Source organism: Odocoileus virginianus, chromosome 30 (genome assembly GCF_023699985.2).
Source record: "Odocoileus virginianus isolate 20LAN1187 ecotype Illinois chromosome 30, Ovbor_1.2, whole genome shotgun sequence".
Lineage (NCBI taxonomy): Eukaryota > Metazoa > Chordata > Mammalia > Artiodactyla > Cervidae > Odocoileus > Odocoileus virginianus.
In genome coordinates this window covers 22,471,748-22,495,015 of record NC_069703.1, presented here as the reverse complement: position 1 = coordinate 22,495,015, position 23,268 = coordinate 22,471,748, and the positions used below count along the sequence as shown (strand labels likewise).

The 23,268-nt window shown below is 42.9% G+C and overlaps 1 protein-coding gene across 2 annotated transcripts in view; it reads right to left on the bottom strand.

The window, feature by feature from the left end:
• Positions 1-23,015, bottom strand: part of TTLL4 (tubulin tyrosine ligase like 4) — a 32,766-nt gene extending 9,751 nt beyond the window's left edge. Inside the window, exons 1-4 of one of the 2 annotated variants that reach the window (XM_020904765.2) lie at positions 22,795-23,015; positions 5,067-6,651; positions 4,076-4,185; positions 3,671-3,734 (exon numbers count right to left, since the gene is read on the bottom strand). In XM_020904765.2, coding sequence (XP_020760424.2) covers positions 3,671-3,734; positions 4,076-4,185; positions 5,067-6,553 — 1,661 coding nt within the window. In that variant the 5' untranslated portion in view covers positions 6,554-6,651; positions 22,795-23,015. Of the gene's footprint in view, positions 1-3,670; positions 3,735-4,075; positions 4,186-5,066; positions 6,652-21,398; positions 21,663-22,794 lie in introns of those variants that run through there. The other variant, XM_020904764.2, reaches the window with a different exon arrangement.
• Positions 23,016-23,268: the final 253 nt, after the last annotated feature.

The window sequence follows — 23,268 nt, the reverse complement described above, 5'->3', positions numbered from 1 at the left end:
CTAACCTATACACAATCACAAGACAAATATCACCTAAAGACAAAGTTTTCCAATACTTCATTCTTTGATACAACTAAAATTTCCTGTGAAAAGCCATAGGCTGGGGAGGTCCCTGAAAAGAGTGGTTCTGAGAGCAAGTAAGGAGTTTAAGTGGATGTCAGTAGAGAAATATGCTACACTAAGACAAAGAGAAATAGATGAGGAGAGAAAAAGAATGATATGGATAAATAAAGAGGAGGAAAAGCAGAAAAGACAGAAAGAACTAAGAAGAGGTAAAGAGGTTTTTAAAAAGAAAAAGGGAAAAAAGCAACAGAAGGAAAAAAAAGGAGTGCTACTTCTAAGTCATTTTATATTTATCTGAAGATAAATGGATGATTAATGCTCTTCTCCATCTATGGGGTCGCACAGAGTCGGACACAACTGAAGCGACTTAGCAGCAGCAGCAATGCTCTTCTCTGTTTTGAAAACAGAGACATCAGACATTCGTGACATCAGATTTTTACATAACAGTGTGGTAGAAAGACAGGTCTGGGGATCTGGAGCAGTGGGCCATGGGGTCCCTACTGTTATTCCAATAATGTCTTGGTCAAGGCTAGCTCAAGCAGTCTCAAAATAGGAAGACCTAGACTATATACTGGATACAAGCTGACAGACCCAGACAATTTCTTCAGATAACACTGAAAATGGAGAGGATAGTTATGACCCTCTAGATCAGGCTGATGTGATCCACAAATATTTATTATTTAAGATTAATTTTCAGTTTATAAAGAGATATTCTACCTGTTATTTTTCAGCACAACAGAAATAGGCACTGTACATAAAACACCTCAGTGTTTCAAACCTGAGAAATTTTTAATGAATTTTATTGGGTTGAGTTAAATATTAATTCCAATTAATTAAATAAATCCAGTTAATTCAACTCTATTCCTCATTTCCAAAATTTTTTACTTTAAAGACTTTCCATTTACTGAATATTAGAATTTAAGATTGTTGAAAATCAAAAACAATGAGTTCATATTTAAAAACAAAAACAAGACAGGAATGTAAAATGGTACAGCCACTCTGGAAAATAGCTTTGGCAGTTTCTTAAAAAATTAAATGTGCAATTACCATAGAACCCAGAATTTATCTCAGAGACATAAAGACTTAAGGTTCATTCAAAAATATGTACACAATGAGCAGCTTTATCTGTATAGTCAAAAACTGGAAACAAAATATCCTTCAGCAGGTGGCTGGTTAAACAAACTGTGGTCCAGCCATTCATGGGCCACTACTCAGCAATATAAAGGAATGAACTATGGATACGTGTAACAACTTGGATGAATCTGTTGAGAATATGCTGAGTGAAAAAAGCCAATCTCAAAAGGCTACATATGGCTATCATTCCATTTGTATAACATTCCTGGAACAACAAAACTATTGGTTATGAAGGCTTAAGAAGGAGATGAGAGTAGGAGGGAAGGAGTTGCGGCTCTCCCGGCAACAGAAGGCATTCTTGCAATGACAGATCTTCACTAACATTAATGTCTTGGTTACAGTATATTGTATTATAGTTGTGTAAGATGTTACCATGGGGGAAACTGGGTAAAGAATTCAGGGAATCTCTGTATTATCTCTTAAAACTACATGAAAATCTATAAATGTCTCAAAATCAAAAGTTTAATTAAAAAAGAAAAGAAAATCTTTGTTAGCTGCCTCTCAAGAGTACTGAACTTAACCTCAAAAGGCATGACTTTTGGTCTAGCAGTGCTAAAAATCTTGACCTTGCAAATAGTTACTTAATTTCCTGTTCCTCAATTTTCATATCTGAAAAAACAGAGGCCAAACTTGACCAATGCCATCTCTAAATTCACATGATTCTTAGGGAAAGAATACTTAACAGGAAGTGTAATATACTATTGCTGGACAGAGGAAACAGGTAGTATTTTCAATGATCTTTCTGTGACTGCAAAATTTTCTATAATAAATAAACAAATCTTTCATAATTGGAAAAAAATAAGATTTTAGCAATCCAAAAAGATGCCTGATTTTAGTCAAAATGCAAAGTGGTTTAGAATTCTTCAACCTCCATTAGCTTGACCTCATATTTTAAGACTTATATAGACTACATTTTGTAGAAATTAATTAATGAACATAGAATTAACAAACACCTTTTGTGAATTTTATCTTAAAAATCAGAAAAGTTAAACAAAGGACTGTGCAGCTGTCTTGAACTAGGCCTGAAGACAAACCTAGATCACCCTTAAGTGTGGAAAAGAGGCTCCAAGTCAATTAAACGTTAAATGTGTTTCTCTTTCAGTGAGTGAAGTCCTTGGTCAACATCTAATATATACGGCCAGGAGTAGATTTGCTTATCTGAAAGAGCAATGGGTTAGGCTTAAAGTAACAGAATTTATGCACCAGATTCAGGATACCTATGACAGGATTTCTACCAACCTTCACAGAAAGTCCCTATTCTGTCTCTCCATTTTCTAAACAACTCTCTCTACCTTGCTGGTTTGGAACTCTAAAACTGGTACAGCTGCAGCCACCATCACATTCAGAGATGCAGTCTGCCTCGTCCATACTAATCTTAGATGAGACTAACTCTTACTCTTAGCTTCATCTAAAGCAGAGCCGACACAAAGGAAAGCAACCAGAGTTTGGCTGCTCCACGTGCTAGGCAAGCCTTGACATGTGTAGCCAGGTTAGAATTAAAATTAGAATAGGAACTTTGTTCTTTTACAATTTCAGTAGAAGTTATTTTTTAAAAGAAAAAAACTTTAATGGTTGGTACTTTGTGAGGGTTCTTTTTAATATCTAAAAATAATTAATGAAGATAAGAGCTTCATATTGAGACAAGGTTGGAAGTGATGAATGGAACAAGGAAGATTATACTGAAGAATGTTAACTTTCTACCCAGAGAGGTGGTCTATATGATCTGTAAGCAAGTTCTAAAACTCTTTAGCATAAAGACATGTCCTCATTTACAGAAATTTCCTCTTAGTCCTGTGTTCCTTCCTCCCCCTGACTCCACATCTCAGTTATGCACCATTCTACAATTATCTGTTCTACAAAAGAAGGGTCTACATTAAGAGATGGACTTCTTGGTTTCCTAGGTAGAGGTGGGTATCACTCACATTCCATGAAGGGCGGTCAATAAAATACTCCATATTATAGCTAGAGAATTTTAAATTCAATTTATTACTAAGGTCAACTTTAGTCTTATAAAACCAACTTCCAAAGGGAGCAAAAGAGCACTGGAAAAAAGCTCCAATTAGTGATATTATCTATCTCAGAATTGTTTCTGACTTTGGGACACATTTAAATTGCAAGGTGGCAAATAACTAAGAATCTACCTCAAACATTGTCTCTTCATAAAATTAGTTATTAATTTTCTAACTACTTCTTGAGATTATTTGCTTTTTACTTGAACAATTTCTTGGAGCCTAAAGACTAAATTGCAGCACAAGAAACACAGTACTGATTTTAAGCTCAGCTGATAAAATATGCTTCTTTTCCCTCCCACTGATTCCTGTTTGAAAACTAAAGTCCTAAACTGTAAAAATTCAGCCAAAGTAAGTTAGGGTTAACAGGGCCATTAATTAATAACTTGGGTGATTCATCCCTTTATAATCCTCAAGAGATGGTAAATGAATGTCTGCCAACAACCTACACAGTCAGGACTCACCGAGAGATCACTGCCACAGACTCGCTGGGGGAGACAGCACTGCACGAGGAGCACTCTGAGTCTCCTGGGAGAAGAACAGAGAAGGCCCAGGTGGGAGAGGCTGCCACTCAGTCACCAAGCCCAGGCAGCCCTTCCTCAGACATCCTGGCTCAGCCTTCTCGAAGAGCCACAAGCACCCATTGCTGCCTTGCACCGCCTCCCCTGAGCTCAACAGCCGCAGGGAGAAGGCAAGACTCTGGGGACAGGGGACTAGAGAACAAGCCCCCCCAAAGCCACTCCTGCCCTCAGACCCCCAAGGCGAATGATAAATGCAGGTGACAAAGTGAGTTGAGGATCTGGTATAGCCCCTCTTCCCGAGTGGTGGTGACCAATTCCCATTTGGAGGCGAGAGAGTCCTCTACTCACCCTCCTCCTCTTCATTCTCATCCTGGCTGCAGCAGTCTTCCAAGCTATCTAGTAGCTCTTCTTCCAGATCTTCAGTTTCAGCCGGGTCTAGCTGGAGGTCAGCAGCTGAACTGTAAGAAAGAATCGTGCCCCCAGCCCAGCCAGCTCCGTAAGAGAGGTCATGCTGGATTCGCCTTCCTTCATCACTTCCCAGTGTTCTCTCTTCCCTAGTCACCAGTCTGCTGGTCCTTGCCTGGGCCTTACAACCCACTCCTCTTGCTTTCAGAGCTTCAGCCTGGCCACAGTTCCTCAACCCCACATCTCCGACTCCACAGAGAGGTACTCTACCTTCCACCTTCCTTGAAGTCCCTCATAGCATATAAATACAAAGTTCTGAATATAAAACACCATCAGTCAACGTGCGGTAACAGACATCAAAGGTCCCTGGACCTCTCTCTAGGAACTCAGAAAAGGCCTTGGTGGACCACGGTTCCAGAGAAATAAGAAGACACAAGAGGCCAATTAAGTGTGTGTCCTAACTCTGAAACAGCTGTCATACCAGGAATGACTGAGAACCTGATTTGGTTTGGAATTAAGTAGAGAAATCACAGTTCCCAACACATGATGTTTGAAATTCTTATTTTTCCCTGGTTATAACCTAAAGCAAGGCTTAGCAAACTCTTCCTCTAAGGGATCAGACAGTAAATATTTTCAGTTTTGTGGATCATTCAGTCTGTCCCAACTACGCAACCCTATCATTAAAACAAGAAAGCGGCCATAGACAGTAGTAAATGAATAAGGCTGCATTTCAATATAGCCTTATTTACAAAAGCAGGCAGAGGGCAGGATTTGGCCTGAAAGGTATAGCTTGCCAACCTCTGCCCTAAAGTGAAAACCAACATTCCAGGGCACTTAACAAATAAAACCCAACCTTAAGAGACACAGGGTCAGTGTCACCAGGTGTGTATACATTCTACTACTTTAAATAAACCAAACACTTTCTTCAACTTACCCTATAGTCCTAGGAGGTGAGTTCAGCTCCCTGGCTTCCTTAGGCCCTTCTCTCCCAAGTTTGCCCAGATGGATGGAAGAGAGGCGGGTGGCCACCTCGGCTACACCAAGGGGCTGAGGTGGAGAAGGTGGAACTGGAGTCTTGTCTTCTCCAAGACGTGGGGAGTCGATCGCAGATCCACAGGCAGGGCTGTAGCTGAGCCCGTGGCTATGTGAGGCAAGGAGGTGAATGCTGATGCGTTTGCTACAGAAGACTGCACTGTCCAAGCCCCCGAGGTCCGAGACTGCAGGGAGGACCCTGTTGTCTGCTCCAGTGTCCTCCTGAGGGACCTGCTGGCCGGCCACAGGAGGTTTCCACCGCCTGTTCTGGTTGAGGAGATCCCACTGCAAGCTGGGGTTCATGAAATAAGTCTGTTCAAAATGGTAGCCTTGCCTTGGTTTCTGCTCAAGGCCTCTTGCAGTCAGCTTCCTCACAGCCTCAGTGAGCCGAACCTCCTTAGTCAGAGTCTGGGAAACAGGGCCACCGTCCAGGCCGCAGGGATGTGACTCAGCCCTGGGGACTAAGTTACTCCGGCTATAGAGGGAAGAGGCGACACTGGTGGTGGAGGCGTCCAAGGAGCTGGGGGTAGACAGCGTGCTGCGGGGAGGCGCGTCGTCTAGGGCAGGCCCACTGCTCTTGGGCGCCTTGTGCTCAACAGGCTGGAACGCACAGTCTCCGGTGCCCCCTGAGTGATGCCAGGAGATGAGCTGAACCTTGGGTGAGGATACTGGCTTCAGGCCCTCTGTGGCCTGTGATAAAGGCACTTTAGTGCTATTTGGCCGCATGAAGGAGTTGTTGTTCAGCATGGGTTTGTAGGAAGAGGAAGAGGAGGAGAGTGGAGACGGGGTCTTCCCTGAGATGGCAGAGGCCAGGCTCCTCCCTGAAGGACTTTCCCCGGCTGCTCCCAGTGAGGAGTATGGTTCCGCGGATGAGGAGGCCATGGGGATGACCTTGGAAGATGTGGCCTTGTTGGCAGTGAGTCTGACAGGGAGCCTCTTTTGAGGGAGAGAGAAAGGTCTTTTTTCTGACGGGCCTGAACGCAAGCAGAAAGACTCCAGCTGCTGGTATGCTTTATGCCTGTAGTTGGAGCGGCGGTACAGCAGGGTGCTGCTGAACAGGTCTGGGAGGGAGTGCAGGTAACAGCAGTTGCTGTGGCCTGCAATGACAGCCGTGGTCCTGGAGCTACATAGAGTGCTGGGGCAAAAGAAGTACGCTGGCTGAGGGGGTGCACCCAAGAGGCCTGGGCCCAGCCCTGCTGAAAGTGTTCCCACGTGTTTCTTCTCCAGCCGCCAGATTGGCTTCACCTGCTGATGAGCCTGAGCCCAGACTTTGCCCTCGGGGGGTTTCTCAGGTGACAGGGTAGGCGCTGTGCCTGCGGGCCCACTCTGCTTAAAGCTCTGTCCCCGGCGGAGGCCGATATTGTAGTGCTCTGTTCTTGCTGAGGCCATGAGGAGCCCACATCATGGCCACATGGCCTCATGGCCCGGCTCAGGTGAGGTGCCAGGTGCCTCCAGCAGTAGCAGCTGCATCCTTGAAGTCCGTCAGCCTGAAGGGGAGAGAGACAGCTGGGAATGTTCCAGTCCCAGGAGGACAGACACAAGACTACAGTGGTACCCCAGCAAGGAATAGCCCTACGTTAGCACTTCTTGGGCAACCAGTCTCAGCCATCATTTGGGGCCCTGGGAGAAGAACACTAGATTTTGAGGGTGTTCTCCGTGGACTTCCTGCTGCCCTCATGCCATCAGAGCTGGCTTCATCAAGGACCGGGACATTAAGTTGCCACAGGGTGAAATCTGTTCACATGCTCCCATTCTCTCACTCAGAGAGCTCTTTCCTCTTTCCCCAAAGAAAATTCACACTTTTCTGCCTCATCATCCACAAGTTTACATGAGTGGCTTCCTTCCATCACCTGACACCCGTGTGCCTAGGAATAAGGCAAACCAGAGTGTGGCAGAGAAGCCAGCCAACACCTTCCTCTCATTAACCAATTCTGAATGCTCAAAGATCAAGTGAGAAACAGATTTTACATGTACTGCTCCCTCACCAATTCTCCAGCTGCCCCTGATGTGGTCTGCTTTCCATGGACTAAGTGACACAAGTTCAGACAAGAGCAGGGATTTCTCCTGTTGACCTCTGGGGTGCGTTCTGTAGCTGAGAAAGTAATTTCATCTCTTCAAGAGTCTAGCCAACTATACAGGCTTAAATTCCAACCAATGTGTTGGTGGAAAAGAGAAGAAACAAGATGGAATTAGACATCAACATTCTTTTTACTTAAAGTGATTTTATTTCCAGCAGCCACACTAGGACAGAAGAGGTCCAGGAGTAGAATATAGAGGCAAGAAGAGGAGAGAAACTTTATCCCAAATCCCAGGCTTCAGTCTGGGCTCATCTTGGGGAGAGAGGCTGCCTCTTGCATTTCCTCAATCTTTCCTCTAAAGCAAAACCTCTGAACCAGTCTGTAGTTCTGAGTCCCAAACAGTCAGTTTTGCATGGTCATTTGATTTCTAAATCAAAAGTATTCTGCAGTTTTTTACACCTGCAGGGAAGGGTGAGCCTGCTTTTATGACAGCATCCAGGGGAGAAACACAAGACTCTTCTATAAGAAGTCATTCACCTGGGATAATTCTGAATGAAATGCTGGCATCTTAATCAAGTATTTTCACAGTGGCTAAAGGGAAGGAAGTAGTAGAGGATTTTCTTGCTCGAGTTTTATTTAAGACACAAATGACAATGGGGAGAGGACTTTGTATTTTAATAGAACAATGGCCAAGGAAGAGTCTCATTCCTGCCTACAGCTATAGGAACTGCTGTTGTTTTCCACCAACAAAAAGCCTGCAAAAACCACATGATGTCACCCTCTTTTCCTGAAAAGACTGACCTGTGTGGGAGTCCTTCTCAAGAAGAGTACCAAAAACCCACTGTCATTATTGAAAATGATAATGGGTGAAAAACAGCATCACAGCTACAACCAGATTTGATGCCAGTAAATGCAAACTTAAGGTAACAGAAAACGGACCTCCACCAAGTCCAAACTATGGAAATACTGTGCACGGCACAGCTACACTCTGCACACTCACAGGAGACAAGCACAAAGGGAGGGGTCAGACCCTGCCAGTGATTTTATAAGACCACACACCCGAGTGTGTGTCATGTACACACAACAGGTTCACGTTCCAACTCATGTAGTCATCTTTTGGGAATCCATATCTCTCCCCACGGATGCGGCACAACATGTTCACCAAAGTGATGGTGGAAAGGGATAAGGAAACGAGATCTCAGGCTGCCGCCCCCTGAATGTCACCTGATGTGTGGCTTCTCGTGTGCCTCCTGCCATCTCAGACCTTCAGGTCTCTACAGGTGTCACTCCCTAGTGTGTGTGCGGGGGGTGAGGGGGAGAGTTGTCTTCACCCAGCCCTGAGGTGGTGTGCAGTGGGGGCCCATGGCTATGAGGGAAAGCAGGCTTGGCTACGGTACAGATGAGGACACAGTGGTGGGCTCCTAGGTGCCCTAGAGCCCCTTCCTTCTTGTCTACCAAACTTAAAAATACACAGCTCAAAGGCTGTGTCACCTTCTCCAGGTAGCCTTTCTGGACTCCCTAGTTCAAATAGGATGCCTCATTTCTGGGCTAGCCGCCATTGCTGTCTCTATGACACTGAACTTTAACAAGGACTACTCATCTGACTAGGACCAAAGAGCATATTGTTCCCAGTACAAGGTCTCACCCACAGTTAAGTGCTCAATATTCTGTTGGTTGGATAAACTGGAAAAAAAAAAATACAGTAAATAAAGGGGAAATACACTAGCACTTCTCCAAGAGAAGACTCTTGAGAGTCTCTTGGACAGCAAGGAGATCCAACCAGCCCATCCTAAAGGAAATCAGTCCTGAATATCCATTGGAAGGACTGATGCTGAAGCTGAAACTCCAGTTCTTTGGCCACCTGATGCAAAGAACTGACTCACTGGAAAAAGACCCTGATGCTGGGAAAGACTGAAGGTGGGAGGAGAAGGGGACGGCAGAGGATGAGATGACTGGATGGCATCACTGACTTGATGGACATAAGTTTGAGTAAGCTCCGGGAGTTGGTGATGGCATGCTGCAGTCCATGGGGTCACAAAGACACAACTGAGCAACCGAACTGAACTAGCACTGATGAATGCTAGTTTGGGCACCTAGCAAACACCAGGTACTGTGCTCATTTAATCCTCACAAAAACGCTATGCTCCATTTGCTGATGATGAGTCTGAGACTCATTAAAACTAAATAACTTCTCCATAATTAAACAACCAACAAGGAATGGCCAGATTAAAACTTGAGTTTGTCTGACTCCACGCTTCCTCTTAAATAGAAATGAAACACACCTAGGCCCTGTTTCCAAACTTATCCCTAACCTTCAAGTGGAAGACAAAAGGCAGGTTGGAAACACTATGCTGAACCCCTTTCTGGTGAAGCACTCAAGAGCCCACCACTGTGTCCTCATCTGTACCGTAGCCAAGCCTGCTTTCCCTCATAGCCATGGGTCCCCACTGCGCACCACCTCAGGGCTGGGTAAAGACAACCGTCCCCCTCACCTCTTGCACACACTGCTCCGCATCCCTCCACATGAATCCTCAGTGCCAGGAACATTGGATGCAAGTGGCCCAGCATTTACCTTTTCCAGGCCCAACTCAAGCCCCATCCCACCCATGAAGATCTGTTGTGTATTTATTCCTTTAACTTAATGTTTTGCAAAGGCTATCTTTTACCACTGTTCTCTTTTCATATGAATATACTTCATAAGCCCCTGATGGTTTTGATAGGGAAATCTTATGTCTCTCTGTAACAGACAAATGCACAGCTATGTTACTAGAAGTTGGAAGATCACTTGCCCTAGTCTGGCCTCCTCCTCAGCAACGCTGCCCAAGTTTCCTCCCCACAAAACATCATGAGATGTTAAGGGTTCCTAGAATAAAGTTTAAAAAATAATTGACGAGGGTAATGAATATTTTCTAGGTCAGTTATACCTCCACAAAGCTGTTAAAAATAAAACAGTTCCCCAATGCCCCCACCCCAAGGGGATAAGAAAAGTAAAGAACTGCAAAGCATTCTGAAGATAAACAAAATGGCCTCAAACATCTCTTTCTATTTGCATGGCTAGCTCTGTCCAATTCCTAGTCCCTCACCTGCCTCACTAAATGCAGGTCTGTTGTAATAGCACCCTGCCTGCCTTCCCTGGATCCAACCTCTCTTCTAAAGCATCCAATCTCAGGAATCTCAACATCCTGCCCTGCCACCTTTAGACAACATTCAGAAGCTGTCTATCTCATTCTGCTTTCCACTCTTTATGGGGCGTTTTACCTCAAGTTTCCTCCTTAAGTGAGAGTGAATAATGAGCAGCCTATACTAGAAAATCTATGACTGTTGTCTCAAACCACCAGGTCGCCAGAGACCAGGCCAAACCAAACCAACTTGGACAAGGTATCTATTTCTACAGAAGCAATTATTCATTACACACTGACTGTATCACTCTCCTATATTACAGGAGTGTGTGGCTCTTGGGATCTGCAGTTTCCTTTTCCTCTTCCATCTGAGACTTTCCCTCAGTCACCAGGGGAACTCAGGACATCAAAAACAGTTTAGAGTCTAGAGTCACAAGATCTCTGATGAGATCACTTTAGTTGCCCAATAGTTATGTAAGAAGATAGAAGTGACTTGGCTGGAATCAAACAGAATGAGGAGTGTAGGAATCAGACACATTTTCTCTTAAGAGATAAATTCCAAATTGTCTCCCTAAAGAAAGTTGGAGCATGGAACTTCTGTAGAGCCCTATTGAGAAAGAAAGGCCAACACTCCAACCTAATGAGAAGGGAGGGCCAATAGAAGTTGACAGGGACAGGGACATCACCAGATCGTCAACACCAAAAAAAAAAAAAAAAGTTGACAGGGGCAGCTCTTATAGAACACAGTTACTGCAAAAGTAGTCAGCCAACATCAGGGGAAAAAACAGCTTATAGCAGCTAAAGCTAAAGGAGGTCCATCTGCAAATTACTGAAAAGTGGAAACAGTTGAAGGCTTAACATAATTAGGGGCTTCCCTGGTGGCTCAGATGGTAAAGAATCTGCCTGCAATGCAGGAGACCCAGGTTCAATCCCTGGATTGGGAAGATCTTCTGGAGAAGGGAATAGCAAGCCACTCCAGTGTTCTTGCCTGGAGTATCCCATGGACAGAAGTCTGGTGGGCTACAGTCCATGGGGTCACAAAGAGTCAGACATGACTGAGAGATTAAGTACATCCTAACATAATTAAGTGAATAGCTCTCCTGAAGCCCTGACCTTCAGCAGCTTCAGAAAGAAACCTTGGGTGAGCTTGAAGGCAGTGGTCCTCAAAGTGTGGGCCCTTTCAGGGGTTCCACTAGGTGAAACTATTTCCATAACAAAACTAAGGTGTGATTTGACTTTTTAACTGTGCCAGCCTTTCCACTGATGGTGCAAGAGCAATGGTGGGTCAAACTGCAGTTTCCTGAGTAGGAGTCGAGCCAAAGGTACCACCTGAGATTTTTCACCACCACACACTTCTTCACTGCACAGCAAAAGAAGTGCCAGGTTTACTTAAGAATGTCCTTGACGACACAGTAAAAAATGAAATCCCAATCCTCAAGTGTATCTTTTTAACATTCTGTGTGATGAAATGAAAAGTACCTATAAAACAGAAGACAACGGCTGTCTGTAAGTAAAGTACTTGTTTGAATTGCAAAATTTTTCTGTGGAACATCATGTTTACTTGAAAGAATGAAGGATATACAAGTGATGGTTATTCAGACTTTGATACTTGGCAGGCGTTCTCCAGAAAATGAAACAGAGGAAGCCTGTCACTTCAAACAACTGACAGTGTTTGTTGCCAATGATAAAACTTGAGCTTTCAAGAGAAAATGAGAATTTGGGCAAAACTGTATCTGCCACCATGAGCTTGACAGTTTCCCAATACTTAACCATTTTTCTGATGACTGTGGTGATATTATTTTTTTATACTGTCAAATAGAATGTGGCAACAACTCAATGAAGCAGTATTTTCCAAATTATCTATCACACAATGTCAAAAAATCAGACATGGGTAAAAGATCTGGTCAAAGTCAGAGATAGACCAATGGATTCTAATGTAACAAAGTATGAAAAGCTCCCTGATAACATTTCAGATTCCACAGCAGCTAACCTTCTTAACACCACCCCTTGTAATTTCTGTGTAGTACCAAAGAATACCCACTATCTGAAAAGGCTACAGAAACACTCCTCCCTCTTCCAACTAATTCTCTATATGAAGCTAGATAATCCACATAATACAAGCAAACAATACACTGAACCAACTGAAACAGAAAAAAATAGGAAAATCCAGCTGTCTCCAATTAAACTAGACATTAAAAAGATTCTCAAAAATAATGTTATTCTTCTAACATTTTTGAAACAATAGCATTTTTCATTTTTAAAAATGCTACTTATATTTATTTGTAATGAGTTTATTATTTCTAAGTGAATTAATAAATACTTCGATTTCTAATGTGGAATAGATATATATTCCACATTGAAAAGAATATACTGAAGATTCCAAAGGTCTTTAATAAAAAGTGTATGTAAGAGACCAAAAAGCTTGAAAGCTCTGGTCTACAATGGCACTGCCTGTCCAGAATACCCAAGAGGCTCCTAAGGATGAGGTCTTTTTGATTTCAGGGCCTAACAGAAATTAGCATTCTCAGTACTTATTCCAAAACACCAGGTCTGGCTTCCCAATTCTCCCAGAAGGGACAGTGAGAAGTTAAGAGCATTAAAGAAAAATTTTCTCACATTTCACTGACAGATCAAAGCATCTCAGAGTGTTTTGCCTATGTTTTCCTCTAGGAATTTTATAGTTTCTGGTCTTACATTTAGATCTTTAATCCATTTTTAGTTTATTTTTGTGTAGTGTTAGAAAGTGTTCTAGTTTCATTCTCTTACAGATGATTGACCAGTTTTCCCAGCACCACTTGTTAAAGAGATTATCTTTTCTCCATTGTATATTCTTGCCTCCTTTGTCAAAGATAAGGTGTCCATAGGTGCGTGGATTTATCTCTGGGCTTTCTATTTTGTTCCATTGATCTATATTTCTGTCTTTGTGCCAGTACCATACTGTCTTGATGACTGTAGCTTTGTAGTATAGTCTGAAGTCAGGCAGGTTGATTCCTCCAGTTCAATTCTTCTTTCTCAAGACTGCTTTGGCTATTCGAGGTTTTTTTGTATTTCCATAGAAACTGTGAAATTATTTGTTCTAGTTCTGTGAAAAATACTGTTGGTAGCTTGATAGGGATTGCACTGAATTGGTAGATTGCTTTCAGTAGTATACCCATTTTCACTATATTGATTTTTCCGATCCATAAACATGGTATATTTCTCCATCTATGTGTGTCTTCTTTGATTTCTGTCATAAGTGTTTTATAGTTTTCTATACATAGGTCTTTTGTTTCTTTAGGTAGATTTATTCCTAAGTATTTTATTTGTTTCATAGCAATGGTGAATGGAATTGTTTCCTTAATTACTCTTTCTGTTTTCTCATTGTTAGTGTGTAAGAATGCAAGGGATTTCTGTGTATTGGTTTTATATCCTGAAACTTTACTATATTCATTGATTAGCTCTAGTAATTCTCTGGTGATGTCTTTAGGGTTTTCTATGTAAAGGATCATATCATCTGCAAACAGTGAGAGTTTTACTTCTTCTTTTCCAATCTGGATTCCTTTTTTCTTCTTTGATTGCTCTGACTAAACTTTCCAAAACAATGTTGAATAGTAGTGGTGAGAGTGGGCACCCTTGTCTTGTTCCTGACTTTATGGAAAATGCTTTAAATTTTTCACCACTGAGGATAATGTTTGCTGTGGGTTTATCATATTTTTTTTTTCATTTATTTTTATTAGTTGGAGGCTAATTACTTTACAACATTGTAGTGGGTTTTGTCATACATTGACATGAATCAGCCATGGATTTACATGTATTCCCCATCCTGATCCCCCTTCCCACCTCCCTCTCTACCCAATCCCTCTGAGTCTTCCCAGTGCACCAGGCCCAAGCACTTGTCTCATGCATCCAACCTGGGCTGGTGATCTGTTTCACTATAGATAATATACATGTTTCGATGCTGTTCTCTCAAAACATCCCACCCTCACGTGCACCCCAATGTTTATCATATATGGTTTTTATTATGCTGAGGTATGTATCCTTCTATGCCTGCTTTCTGGAGGGTTTTTATCATAAATATGTTGAATTTTGTCAAAGGCTTTCTTTGCATCTATTGAGATAATCATATGGTCTTTATCTTTCAATTTGTTAATATGGTGTATCACTTGACTTGCAAATATTGAAGAATTCTTTGCATCCCCAAAGCCCATTTGGTCATGATGTATCATCTTTTTAATATGTTGTTGGATTCTGTTTGCTAGAATTTTGTTGAGGATTTTTGCCTCTATGTTCATCAGTGATATTGGTCCGTAGTTTTCTTTTTTTGTGGCATCTGTCTGGTTTTGGTATTAGGGTGATGGTGGCCTCATAGAATGAGTTTGGCAGTTAACCGTCCTCTGCAATTTTCTGGAAGAGTTTGAGTAGAATAGGTGTTAGCTCTTCTCTAAATTTTGATAGAATTCACCTGTGAAGCCATCTGGTCCTGGGCTTTTTGTTTGTTGGAAGACTTTTTATTACAGTTTTGATTTCCATGCTTGTGTTGGGTTTGTTCAGATTTTCTATTTCTTCCTGGTACAGTTCTGGAAGGTTACACTTTTCTAAAAATTCGTCCATTTCTTCCAAGTTGTTCATCTTACTGTCATATAGCTGCTGATAGTAGTCTCTTATGATCCTTTGTATTTGTGTTGTCTGCTGGGATTTCTGCATTTTCATTTCTAATTTTGTTGATTTGATTATTCTCCCTGGCTAATGGTTTGTCTATTGTATTTATCTTCTCAAAGAATCAGCTTTTAGCTTTGTTGACTTTTGCTATAGTCTCCTTCATTTACTTCTCATTTATTTCTGCCCTAATTTTAATTATTTCTTTCCTTCTACTAACCCTGGGGTTCTTCATTTCTTCTTTTTCTAATTGCTTTAGCTGTAACATTAGGTTATTTGATTTTTCTCTTGTTTCTTGAGGTAAGCTTGTATTGCTATGAACGTTCCCCTTAGCACTGCTTTTACTGAAGCCCATAGGTTCTGGGTTGTTGTGTTTTCATTTTCATTTGTTTCTATGCATATTTTGATTTTTTAAAATTTCTTCTGTGATTTGTTGGTTATTCAGAAGCGTGTTCAGCCTCCACATGTTTGCATTTTTAATAGTTTGTTGTGTTTTTTTTTTCCTGTAGTTGACATCTAATTTTACCACACTGTGGTCAGAAAGGATGCTTGAAATGATTTCAACTTTTTTGTATTTACCAAGGCTAGATTTATGGCCCAGGATGTGATCTATCCTAGAGAATATTGTGTGTGCACTTGAGAAAAAGGTGAAATTAATTGTTTTGGGGTGAAATGTCCTATAGATATCAATTAGGTCTAATTGGTCCATTGTATCATTTAAAGTTTGTGTGTCTTTGCTAATTTTCTGATTAGTTGATCTAGCCATAGGTGTGAGTCAGGTATTAAAGTCTCCCACTATTATTGTGTTACTGTTAATTTCCCCTTTCATACTTGTCAGAAGGTCTTACATACTGTGGTTCTCTTATGTTGGGTGCATATATATTTATAATTTTTATATCTTCTTGGGTTGATCCTTTGATCATTATGTAGTGTCCTTTGTCTCTTTTCAGTCTTTATTTCAAAGTCTATTTTATCTGATATGAGTATTGCTACTCCTGCTTTCTTTTGGTCTCCATTTGCATAAAATATCTTTTTCCAGCCCTTTACTTTCAGTCTGTATGTGTCCCTTGGTTTGAAGTGGATCTCTTGTATACAGCATATATAGGGGTCTTGTTTTTGTATCCATTCAGCCAGTCTTTGTCTTTTGGTTGGGGCATTCAACCCATTTACATTTAAGGCAATTACTGTAAGTATGATCCTGTTGCCATTTACTTTGTTGTTTTGGGTTCAAGTTTATAAACCTTTTCTGTGTTTCCTGTCTAGAGAAGATCCTTTAGTATTTGTTGAAGAGCTGGTTTGGTGGTGCTGAATTCTCTCAGCTTTTGCTTGTCTGTAAAGCTTTTCATTTCTCCTGCATAGCTGAATGAGATCCTTGCTGGGTACAGTAATCTGGGGTGTAGGTTTTTCTCTTTTATCACTTTAAGTATGTCCTGCCATTCCCTTCTGGCCTGAAGAGTTTCTATTGAAAGATAAGCTGTTATCCTTATGGGGATCCCCTTGTGTGTTATTTGTTGCCTTTCCCTTGCTGTTTTTAATATTTGCTCTTTGTGTTTGATCTTTGCTAATTTGATTAATATGTGTCTTGGGGTGCTTCACCTTGGATTTATCCTGTTTGGGACTCTCTGGGTTTCTTGGACTTGGGTGGCTATTTCCTTCCCCCTGTTAGGGAAGTTTTCAACTATTATCTTCTCAAGTATTTTCTCAAGCCTTTTCTTTTTGTCGTCTTCTTCTGGGACTCCTATGATTCGAACGTTGGGGTGTTTTAACATTGTCCCAAAGGTCTCTGGGGTTGTCCTCATTTCTTTTTTTTCCCTCTCTGCTTCACTTATTTCCACCATTCTATCTTCCACCTCACTTATCCTATCTTCTGCCTCAGTTATTCTACCGTTAGTACCCTCCAGAGTACTTTTGATCTGTTATTGCATTATTCATAATTGATTGACTTTTTTATTTCTTCTAGGTTCCTGTTAAACATTTCTTGCATGTTCTTAATCCTTGTCTCTAGTCTATTTACCTGTAACTCCATTTTGTTTTCAAGATTTAAGAACATCTTTACTATCATTATTCTGAATTCTTTTTCAGGTAGACTCCATATCTCCTCCTCTTTTGTTTGGTTTGGTGGGCATTTATCATGTTCCTTTACCTGCTAAATATTTCTCTGCCTTTTCATTTTGTTTAGATTGCTGTGTTTGGGGTGGCCTTTCTGTAGGCCGTTAAGTTTGTGATTCCTCTTTATTGTGGAGCTTGCTCCCTGTAGGTGGGGTTGGTCTAGTGGCTTGTCAAGGTTTCCTGCCTGGTTAGCAGAGCTTGAGTCTTTGTTCTGGTTGGTGAACTGGATCTCTTCTCTCGGGAGTGCAATGAAGTGTCCTGTAGTAAGTTTCGTGGTGTCTGTGGGTTTGGCATGGCTTTGGGCAGCCTGTATTTTAATGCTCAGGGCTGTGTTCCTGCATTGCTGGAGAATTAGCATGGTATGTCTTGCTCTGGAACTTGTTGGCTCTTGGGTGGAGCTTGGTTTCAGTGTAGGTATGGAGGCTTTTGGATGAGCTCTTGTCTATTAATGTTCCCTGGAATCAGGAGTTCTCTGGTGTTCTCAAGTTTTGGATTTAAGCCTCTTGCCTCTGGCTTTCAGTTTTACTCTTACAGTAGTCTCAAGACTTCTCCATCCATACAGCACAGATGATAAAACATCTAGGTTACTGGTGAAAAGATTCTCCACAATGAGGGACACCCAGAGAGGTTCACAAAGTAACATGGAGAAGAGAAGAGGGAGGTGGGAGATAGAGGTGGCTAGGAGGAGAAGAGGGGGAGTCAAAACGGGAGAGCGCAATCTAGCCAATAATCAATTCCCTATGCATTCTCCACAGTCTGGAACACCCAGAGAGGTTCACGGAGTTGCACAGAGAAGAAAAGAGGGAGGAGGGAGATAGAGGTGACCAGGTGGAGAAGAGGGGGAAGTCAAAAGGGGAAAGACCAATCTAGCCAGTAATTAGTTCCCTAGGTGTTCTCCACAGCCCAGAACACCCAGAGAAATTCACAAAGTTAAGCAGAGAAGAGAAGGGGGAGGGAGGAGATAGAGGTGACCTGGGGGAGAAGGGGGAGAGTCAAAGGGGGAGAGAACAATCAAGCCAGTAATCACACCAAGTGAAAAAAGATACTGAAGATTAGATCCTTAAAGGTACAAAATTGATAACAAATACCAAAAAGCAAAGATTAAAAATCTAGAGTGGAGGTTAGACTCTCAAAAATACAATATTAAAAATACAAAACAAAATCAATCACAAAAATTATAAAATATATATATATGAAATTTGCTTTTAAAACAGGGGTTTTTTTTTTTTGCAAGGTAATAGTAAGTTATAAAAATGAAAATTAAAGGAGTAATAAGAACTTAAAAATAAAAAAATGATAATAGTAAAAATATATCTGGGACTTTCTCTGGAGCTGTTGTGGGCAGTGTGGGGTCAGTTCAGTTTCAAGATAGTTCCTTGATCCACCTTGTACTGTTCTCAAGGTCTAATAGGCCCCTTCCAATGCTTAGTCAATGTTAACTACCGGGTTTTAATCTCTTGCACCTGTCACTTGCAGAGCGGTTCCCTCATTTGTTTATTTTGGCTTCCTCTTTTTGCACATCTCTTCAGTGTCTAATTTCCACTCTGACACAAAGGGGGTAAGGTGGTCACTTATTTAGGCTCACTTGTTCAGTTGTGCTGCGGGGAGGGAGGAATGCTGCAAACAAATACACTGGCGTTGTGTGGGGAGTGCTCGCAGTGTCTGGGACACACTGGGTTTGCCCCCGCTCACGACAGCATGTGCTTTCCAGGTCTACACTGCTCAGGCACCAGGGTACCCTGCAGGGGAACTGTCCAAAGCAGGCCCTGCGTTTCGTGCACTTCCCAGGTCTAAGCTGCTCAGGTTCAGGTTGCTGGGTACTCCACAAGGGTACAGACTCGGTTGGGTGTGCATTTTGTGCCCTTCCCAGGTCCAAGCAGCTCAGGTGACCAGGTGTTTGGCGAGCACACTGTCCCAGCTGGGCCGTGTGTCTTAATCACCTCCCCAGGCCGGCCGCTCGGTTTCCCAGGTGCGCAGCAAGAGCACAGTCTCAGGTGCGCCGTGTGTCTCCTCTGGGGAGCTGATCTCAGGCTGCGACCCTCCTGGCAGATGTCAACTGTCCAGGATCCAGGAAGACATGGTTAGCAACTGGGAGCCTGCTCACAGTTTGGTGGAGGATGCCAGTCTCTGGGGCCAAGATTGCCCCTTGCCTTCTGGCTCTGGCTGTCACACACCTGCCTCTCTGCCTCCGGTGGGGGAGGAGCCTGTACATAGCTGGCTAGCTCTCCTTTGGTATTTGCTCAATCCTTTGTTCTTGAGCCCACCAGGCTGCAGGTTGGGTTAGGTCAGAGCCTTTCGCGGGAAAGTTTTTTTTTTTCCTCTCTGGCTATCCCACAGTTTGGGTTGCTATCTCACGTTAGCCCCCTCAGATTGTCCTCAGGGTATTCTGGCCCAGTCCTTACCCTAAAGCATGCAGCCCGCGCCTCCCTGTCCAGTCCCCCGATCACTGGTGTCAGATGCATGCCTGCGACTGGGCTACTTCTCCGCTGGGAGTTGCAGTTAGGTGCATATTCTGTGGGTTTTTTTTTTTCCTCCCGGTTATGTCGCCCTCTGAGATTCCAAAACTGCCCACAGACCCGCCAGTGAGAGGGTTTCCTGTTGTTTGGAAACTTCTCCTTCATGACTCCCTCCCCAGGACGGGTCTCCATCCCTAACTCTTTTGTCTCTCTTTTTGTGTTTTATATTTTGTCCTACCTCCTTTCAAAGAGAATGGGCTGCCTTTCTGGGTGCCTGGTGTCCTCCACCAGCATTCAGAAGTTGTTTTGTGGAAGTTGCTCAGTATTTAAATGATCTTTTGATGAATTTGTGGGAGAGAAAGCGGTCTCCCTGTCCTATTCCTCTGCCATCTTGGGACCACCCCCAATTTGAAGTTTTTATACACAGAATAACACACTACAGTAAAATTTGGAAGCATAAGAGATATGACACTCTCCTTTTTTTGTAAGGTCAGTTTTAGAAGAGTTCATTTGGAAGTTAAGGATCTGGAAATTGATTCTTCTAAAACTGTGTGTGGGGCTTCCCTTGTTTTACAGTGCTTAAGACTGAGCTTCCACTGCAGTGGGGCTCGAGTTTGATTTCTGGTCAGAAAGATTCCCTGAGGGAAGAAATGGCAACCCACTCTGGTATTCTTGCCTGGGAAATCCCATGGACAGAGGAGTCTGGCAGGCTACAGTCCACGGGACAGGAAAGAGTCAGATAGGATTGAGCAGGAAAGTTCCCTCCAAACCCAGCTCAGGTCTGTCAGACTGTTTCCAGTTCTCTTTTCATGCCTTGCTGTATCTTTACTAAAGATACTTTGTATCTGGAAGGTTCTCTCTCCTCTTTATTCCCAGAAAACTGACAATTTTTCAATGCTACATTCAGTCCAATCAATAAAGAGCTGGTAACTTTGGGGAACTAAGGGGGGGGGTGGTTTTCATACAAACAGTACTTCAGTATTTATTGCAAACAACTAAGGATGGAATGGAATACTTTCCCAAAGGGTCCCCCTGCTACTTGTTGACTGCCTAAATCAACAGCTAACTAAGTTAAGGAAGATGGAATCTGGAGTATCTGAGTAGGTAGGAGTAACTCCCCAAGGAAGGAAGGATTAAAACATTTCCTAGATGCAGAATGAAAATGTGAAGATAATAGAGTTTTCCAAATAAATTTGGGTTAAATATTTTTCTAATGTTCTATCAGAACACACACCACCCAATATGACAAACGCCGTTTACATGCTTAACATTTCCCCTAAACTCGGTGCAAACACACCTGTCCTGTGCACCTCTATATCCTCCAGTGCCTTCAATAATGCCCTGGCTAACTATGTATTTGTCGATGCTTATTAAAAATTGTTGAATGATTAAAGGAAGTAATGGATTGATGAACACATGAAGAGTTAAATTCTCTACAGTTAAGGAAAGTATTTCTCTACAGACAGTGAAGATGGGAAGTTAAAAGCGGGGTATTCATGTTAAATTCAGCCGTGAGGCCTGAGAGGAGCTTGGGCTCACACTAAAGCGAGGGGAATTTAAACTACAGCGGGGCGGGAAAGAAGGCTCAGAGGCCTACGGTGAAATGATGCTGCAGGGTTCGGGGAACCAGAGGAGCGGCGACTAAGTTCATTGGGCGCGGCGGGAAAGGGGGTAAGGAAGGGTGCAGAGGGGTTCCGAGGAGGCGCGAAGACCTGGCAGGGTAGGAGGCCGTGGATCCCTCTCCTCCCAGGTGATGGAGAGGTGGCTGGCAGGAAACAGGGCTGGGACAGGAGCGGCCAGAAGGCTGGAAGCCGCGTTAAAAGGCCCCGGACAGAAGAAGGGGCGGGAGAGTCGAGCCGGCAGAGGGTCGCTGCCCCGGCTCCGCGGCCACACTTACCCAGCAGGCTCAGCTTCGCCGCGGCTGGGCGCCGGCTCTGCGCTGCTTCCTCCCTCCGCCTGCGGGCGAGCGGGCGGCCTTAGGCGCCCCTAGCAACCACGCACGGCCACGCGACCCGCGCTCTCAGCCGCCGGCGCGGCTGCCACCAGACACGCACTGCGCGCGCCCCCAGCGGACGCACCGAGGGCCTGAAGGGGCGATCCCAGCGGGAGGGAGGGAGGGAGGGAGGCGCGCGGAATCTCGGGGTTTAATGGAGCTTGGAAAGGAGGCCGTCACAGGGCTCGCGCACGCGCAGCCGCTTCAACGCGGGTGGGACTCGCAGAGCGGAATTCTGGGAGATATAGTCTCGAGGTTAAAGCCCTGAAAGGCTACGTTCCGGTACTCCGGAATCCTCTGTACTTTGATTCTTCCTAACCCCTATGGACTCTTTCTTTGGCCGAGCCTTAATTCGCTCCTCTAAAACCAAAGAACTCGGACTTCATTAAATAATTTTTTTGTAGTACTTTCCAGTTAAAAGTCTTTGAGTTTGACCCCAGGAAAGAAGAGATCGCCAGATCCGCTATGCTTCGCTCTACCTACCTTCCCCTAACCCCAACCCAAGCAGCAGGCTCCAATTACAATCATCTGCTTTCTGAGCTTCAAGTGTGAACATTAGGAAACACTGACTCAATTAATTATCTCCTCAGGCAAGATAGATTGTGCCCCCTCAGACTCAGATGTCCCTGGTTCTAACGAATTAGGAGATCTCAAAAGAACTGGAGGGCGAAAAGAGCTTTTCTAAATAGTCTGCTACAGAAATAATGGGAACAATAAGAGATGAAACTAATTTAAGGAAAGCAATCTGGGCCACAGCAAAGATGCTTAATAAATAATTGATTCAGGTAACAGTCATTGATCAGCTATAAATTATATCTCATGATGTGATGCAATTTGAACTACACAGTAACATTAGGAAGTAGTATATTTTTGTCTAAAAATCAGTTGAATCTGAATCTAATCAAGCTTTTGGCTCCAACTTCCAGTTTATAGGAAATAAAGAGAAACATTGTCACAAGAAGGCCATCTGACAAGTCCAGAATGTAGGCCAATGTATAAAGGAATGACCTCATTTCTTCAACAAATTCAGAGTATAAAAAAAGAGTGAGGTTTCCTATGTTGTAAGATACTTAAGAGACATAATCACATCAATGAGTGGACCTTGTTTAGATACTGATTCAAATAAGCCAACTGCAATTGTCTTTGAGACAATAGAGAAATCTGAATATAGACAGGGGACATTAAGAACATAGATAACGTTAAGAAATCATTATTTTTTTTAGTTAGTTTACTGAATGATGACAACCCCCCCTCCCCCCAATATAGCCTTGTCTTAATTCCAGGAACCTGTAAATATTACCTTATTTGGAAAAATATGTGATTAATGATTTTGAGATGATCTTGAAAGGATTAATAAATTTTCCTGGATTATCTGGGTGGGCCCTAAGTCCAATAAGAAGAATCCCTAGTGAGGCAGAAAGAGATGGGACAGACACAGAGAAGACACAGAAAAAAGGGAGAGGCAACTTGTCACCAAGAAGAGAGATCAGAGCTAAGTAGAATGCCTGGGGGCACCAGAAGGTGGAAGAGACAAGAATGCATTCTTCCTTAGAATATTCTGAGGAAATGGGGATCTTCAGACAAACTGATTTCAGAATTCTGGCTTCTAGAACCATGAGAGAATTTGTTGTTTTAAGTCACCAAATTTGTGGTAATGTGTTGGCAGCCACAGAATGGATATTGTGACATAATTTAAGAAGATATACTTATTTTTTACCAGATACTTTAAGGTATTAAATGACATGATGCCAAGGAGTTGCTTGTGTGTGTGTGT